The 6,053-nt window shown below is 38.4% G+C and overlaps 1 protein-coding gene across 1 annotated transcript in view; it reads right to left on the bottom strand.

Moving 5' to 3' along the window:
• The window catches only part of LOC106876990 (chymotrypsinogen A), a 13,546-nt gene extending 8,462 nt beyond the window's left edge, over window positions 1-5,084 (bottom strand). The window contains exons 1-3 of the mRNA XM_014925767.2: window positions 4,862-5,084; window positions 1,808-1,973; window positions 1,057-1,153 (exon numbers count right to left, since the gene is read on the bottom strand). Of these exons, the coding sequence (XP_014781253.2) occupies window positions 1,057-1,153; window positions 1,808-1,973; window positions 4,862-5,084 (486 nt within the window). The remainder of the gene's footprint in view (window positions 1-1,056; window positions 1,154-1,807; window positions 1,974-4,861) is intronic.
• Between the last annotated feature and the right edge of the window lie 969 nt (window positions 5,085-6,053).

Raw genomic sequence — 6,053 nt, 5'->3', positions numbered from 1 at the left:
TATATATATATATATATTAATTAAGTTAATCTGTATATCCAACTTAACATGGATGTCTTGTTAGAGACCCAAATATTGTGCTATTAGCCTTGAAATATCCTCTATTATGGGTGGCCTGGTGCATAAAAGCACACACAAGGATCGTAGCAGATGAGAGTCATCTGTCACAGGCGCCAGAATTCCCATATCACGTAATTTCGGTCTACTGGACCTCATCAGTGTGAAGCACCGGTCATCACATGCCAGTCAAATCTCGCTGCCACGAACACCAGCATCTTTTTAGACGCTAATGTCTCAAATAGCCTGAAGACTTAGTAAAATTAATTAGCGACGGAAACAGAATTAATATATATTCACACACACATACATACATGTATCCATATATACATATGTGCGAGTGAATATTTATTGTACATGTGCTTCGATTATATGTGTATGTGAGCGTGTTGTATCGTTTCACTTAGTATATTTAGTTTTCATTGGTTCAACTCGAAATGTGTATTGAGCACTCTTTATTTTATTCGTTGTAAGTCTCTTTCTCTCTCTCCCTTTTCCTCTCACTCTCTCTCTCTCTCTTTCGCACACACATATTTATACATACATGCATGCATGCATACATACATACATGCATACATACATACATACATAAATACATACATACATACATACATATGCATATACGCACGCTGTGGTCTCTCCATATACACATGCTGTAGACGAAGGATGGCGGTTCTGCAATTTCTTTCTGAACAACCTGCACAAATGATTTGTTTCTAGTAATCAAATGCTCGTGCTGCACATAAGCTCGCTCTCTCCGTCAAATCGACGTTGCCTGTACAGATGCATCTCGTACCACACGTCAGGTGCCGAAGTGGTCGCAGAGCAACGTGAGCTGAAGTGTTCTGCTTAAGAACCCAATGCACTACCTGGTCCAGGAATTGAAACCACGATCTCTCAATTGTGCGGGTAACACCCTAACCACAGGGCCACATACCGTCACACAAACACACACACACACACCAAGGCAAACTTGGTAAAAAAAAAAAAAAATCTCACAACGAAAGTTCGAAAAATTGAGCGATACTGTTCGTGTCCTGATTTCCATCCTAAGTCATATTCTCCAAAAACTGCAGTGAATTCACGGGCTGCCGTTCTGTAAGGAAAAATACCGAGAGAGAAAGAGAGTAAGATTCGATCTCAGCACTTTAATCCAACTATTAGTAAACATATTAGTAAACTTCAGAGTAATGTACCAACAACAGCATGAAACATACCATTTTTTAAAGGTCAATACATTCCTGGCCTCTCAACACCTGATGCCAAGACACACACATTAGTCATAAGATTTCTTCCTTTGACTATCAAAATTTGAAACAAACTTTCAGAAACACTCATCAAAACCATTTTAGATGGCGGGATACAAGATTTCAAAAGCCGAGGATTCATTGTTTGTTACCCTCCCCGTCGGAAATTCAGTGAGTCAGTGAAGGGTCCGTTGAAAAACTATAACCTATGATCTTATTGTTTATAAATGAAAACCTATAAACAATGATCCTATTGTATATAAATGCATCATGTAGTTAAGAAAATACACACAAAACAAATTGCTCTTCCTTCCTAAAACAGCAATCTTTTATGGCCTTAGTTTTTCTGCATTAAATTTACAGATGCCAACTGAGAAAACTTCAAGTTGAATGTCAGCCATATCGCCCCACAAGTGAAGGACATCTATGGGCATTTCTCTGCCTCCTGAAACAAAAATCATTAAAAAAATTCCGGTAAACACAATGAGCAACTGTTTACTCACCTGTAGACACAATGAGCAGCTGTTAGCAGCCAGTTTTGATTAATAACCACAGCTCCACAGATATGAACCGAACCTTTCATCTGTAAGGAGACTTGCCAAGGCCATTTTCCTTCAGTGGATGTTGAACCTCCGACGATATTCCTTGTAGGACGAATACCACAACCATCTATAAAATACATTATGTACATTTATGCAAGATGCTAATGAAGAGATCGTTAATGACTACGTAGGCTCTTTACTTAGATTCATGAGATTATTACATCAATAAAAACTATTGTCTTTGGATTCGTTTGTGCAGCATTTATTTATTTCTGGCAATGACGTCTGTTCATATTCATCTTGGTAATGTGTTAGCCGAAGTTTAGTGATATAGACTAAAAACAATTTCTCTTTGAAATCCAGTATAGGAAACTAAGGCAGTACTAAACTGAATAGCTATCTATGTATCATACTTAAAGTAGACAGGCTGTCGTGTACATTCCGTTGAAAACGTCCGAAAAGACCGAAATGCATCTGGCGTTTTCGCTAGCCACTGTCGGTACAGATTTCTGTCTTCCTCTGATATTTTGTGTTTTTTAACAAAGTACGTTCATGAGAGATGGGCAAATACCGCAGTAATTGGTATATCGACGGTGTATTTACATTATGTATGGTACATAGATCTCTAGTTTCTCTTGAATAAAGGAATATTGAAAAGGTACTTTAACTAAACAATTTGGAACTAAAATCACATATAAGAAGAAGAATATTGTTGTTTTATGATCACTATATCTGAAGGAAATTATCTCCAACCAAAGATCGAAACTAGCAAGTGACACGGTGAACCGAAAATCTTATTTTTTGCTTTATAGTGCTCATCATATGTTTTTTTTAAAATTTTCTTGAGCTCTAAGACTCATATAAGGCCAGTTATTTTGTGTCCATAGTGTATAAGTGACCGAGATCACAACATTCCTTCCGAATAAGTCTCCGATCCGTTGCATGGTTCAAGGCCAAGGGATTTTGAGTGGGGAGGATAAATCGATTACAACGACACCAGTGTTTGGCGGGTACTTCATTTTATTGATCATGAAGGGATGAAAAGCAAAGTTGAGCTCGGCCGGATGTGAACTCAGAACGTAAAGAAATACTGCTAACGATTTTGTTAACTCGTCGCCTTCATTGTATGTATTAATTTTGTAGAGAAACACGCTAAAGCTCACAGGAGCCATAAGTATCATCGAAGTGTCCTAAAGATAGGATTGTATGAGCAGAATGTTATTAAGAATAAGTATAGAGGCAAATTAGTATGAAAAATAATGACAATCTTCTCTGTGCTGTTCCAAATTTTACAATATGTGCGGCCGAAGTTGTAATGATAATGATAATCCTTTCTGCTAAAGCAAAAGGCCTGAAATTTGGCGGGTAGGGGACTAGTGGATTAAATCGACTCTAGTGTTTCACTGATATTTAATTTATCGACCCCGAAAGATGAAAAGGAAAGTCGACCTCGGTGGAATTTGAACTCTGAACATAAAGACAGAAGAAATGCCGCTAAGCATTTTGCCCGGCGTGCTAACGATTCTTATTTCTTTATTGCCCACAAGGGGCTAAACATAGAGGGGACAAACAAGGACAGACAAAGGGGTTAAGTCGATTACATCGACCCCAGTGGGTAGCTGGGACTTAATTTATCGACCCCGAAAGGATAAAAGGCAAAGTCGACCTCGGCAAAATTTGAACTCAGAACGTAACGGCAGACGAAATACCGCTAAGCATTTCGCCCGGCGTGCTATCGTTTCTGCTTGCAAAGCTAAGATCACATCTCAAAGACTAACTCTTCTTTTTAGGGACAGGAAATATTCGATCTCCCAACAGCTGCTGGTACTTTACAAGGCACAAGTTGGAATACTGCACTCACTTCTGGGATGGGGCTGCTGCTACGCAAACAAACATCTTGAATCGCATACGGAGGAGGACCTCTCGGCGGATTGGTATCCAATTACTAACAGACACATCTACTCTCTGGCCCACAGGTATGTTGTCTCTTCTATCGCTTCTACAAACGGTTACAGCTCCACGAAACTGGCCAACACACCCGTATCTCCACCTCTCGTCACCTTTGATAAATCCACCTCATCATCTTTCTCCGCACTAATCACACATACACACACCAAGATAAATGGTAAATTCGATCACCTAATAATTTAAATTTAGAGACGTAACTAAAAACCGCCAGGCATCAAATTACAATCATAAAACTTTCTTACATTGGCATCGAACCTTGAATTAAAACAGAAGTGTTGCCAATTCAATCGGTATTCAATATTTTACCGGTACTTGTTTTATCAGTCCCGAAAGTGTGAACTCAGCAGGTTAAGGCGCGTGGCCTGGCGTTTAGGGTGCAACACTCACGATCGCAAGAACAAGGTTTCGATTCCTGGGCCGGGTGGTGCGTGGTATTCCTGAGTAAAACACTATTTCAGGCTGCTTCAGTTCATTTAACTGTAAATGAGTGGCCCTGAGACGGACTGATCATTCAGATCAGGAAGAGTGTTGTGATATCGGTCGCTTATACGACATGGAAACCGAGTAACCGATCCTAGGATTCGAGACTGATGTCCAGGGGCTGATGATGATATTGAAAGTATGAACTCAGGACGTTAAATGAAGCGTATCCATTTGCCGCAAAATATTTAGTCTGATACTCGACTGTCTTTCACACGATATTATCTCATAACAAAAACCACACCAAATACGACATTATTACAAAACCATTTCACTATCATATTTCACGATATTATTGCTTTCAAAATTTGGCACAAGGCCATCAATGTGGGTGCTGGGGTGGATAAATCGATTACATCGACCCCGGTACTCAACTGATACTTGTTTTTATCGACCCCGAAAGGATGAAAAGCAGTGAAGACAGCTGATTTTCACGATATTATTGAAGCGGATAAATAAAAAAACACAGAAAACAGTCATAATCATATGAACTTTGAATGAAACCAAACTCTCACTCTCTCACCTATGTTCTTTTTCTTTTGTTCGTCTTAATAGCTGCCAACTTACCTTGTGTAGAACGCTGGTTGTATCTCAGACATTGCACTTTGTTGTAACGATTCCGTTGTCTGAAACAGTAACGATAAATTTCACACCGTCCTCCTTTTGCAGAATCCGTTCGGCAAATGTAACAGCCATAGCTATAACGGCACACACTTCGAGCCTCGGTTTGGACGATTGACATTAAATTTATAATGCAAATGAATAAATTCAGCAGATATTTAGGATCCATGTTAGAAATAATCGTTTAACTGTACAATGTCTATGAATACTAAATATTTGCGGCAGTTTCTTATATCAATTATTTCCAATAGTATTATGCCAAGGCTTCCTTTTGAGTCTTGAAGAATAATAACACTTGAACTTTCTTGGAGAGAGTACAATAATAATCTTTTAGTTAAACACTATGTTACAAATTTGTCGTGTAAGTTGATTTTGTAACATTTACGCCCTATTCGAAAGGAATTGGTGGTGCGTGTACGTTTTCAAGAGTAAAAGCAATTACACATGATTGAATGCTTCTCAGTATGTGACTTAGTATTTATATTGATTCCAGTCAAATTAACGACGAAGTCGACTCCAGCAGGATTTGAACTTCGAATGAGTCTAAATGCTGCTAAACATTAATAATGGTGAAAAGAATAAAGATGATAATGTTACTGCTGATAATAATGTATTAACAAAGGAAAATGGATTTAAATCAACGTGTGTGAGTTAAGAAAACGCAGAAGAATCTGGAACGAGTTTTCACTGAATGATGGCCAGATGATTGTTGCTGATCAAGTGTCTGCAAACTGTATATCGGTTGTCGCATGGATTTCTTTCCTATATAGAGGAGAGGTGTGTTTGATGAACTTGCGCCGACCACGTCAGCTCATTATAAGTTAGAAGAAAATTCTTGTCACGGATGCTGGATTAAAAGATGAAAGAACAACTTAAAACAGACACCTGGAAGTAGGATATTTGTTGGACGTTCACATGTACTTAAGCATGATAATATGTGCGAAATACAAACAAACACAGAAACAATGGACGTATATTGTACAATGTATTTATGCGCGCGCGTGACTTAGAGTGCAGATAATGCTAGCAAGTGTAATACGGTAATAAAATACCAAAACCCATGTATATATCTTCTCATGTGCGCGCGTGCGCGTGTATATATATATATATATATATATATATATATATATATATATAT

This window comes from Octopus bimaculoides, chromosome 11, assembly GCF_001194135.2.
Source record: "Octopus bimaculoides isolate UCB-OBI-ISO-001 chromosome 11, ASM119413v2, whole genome shotgun sequence".
NCBI lineage: Eukaryota > Metazoa > Mollusca > Cephalopoda > Octopoda > Octopodidae > Octopus > Octopus bimaculoides.
Note: the sequence above shows the minus strand (reverse complement) of the source record. Positions and strands in the feature narration are given on the sequence as shown.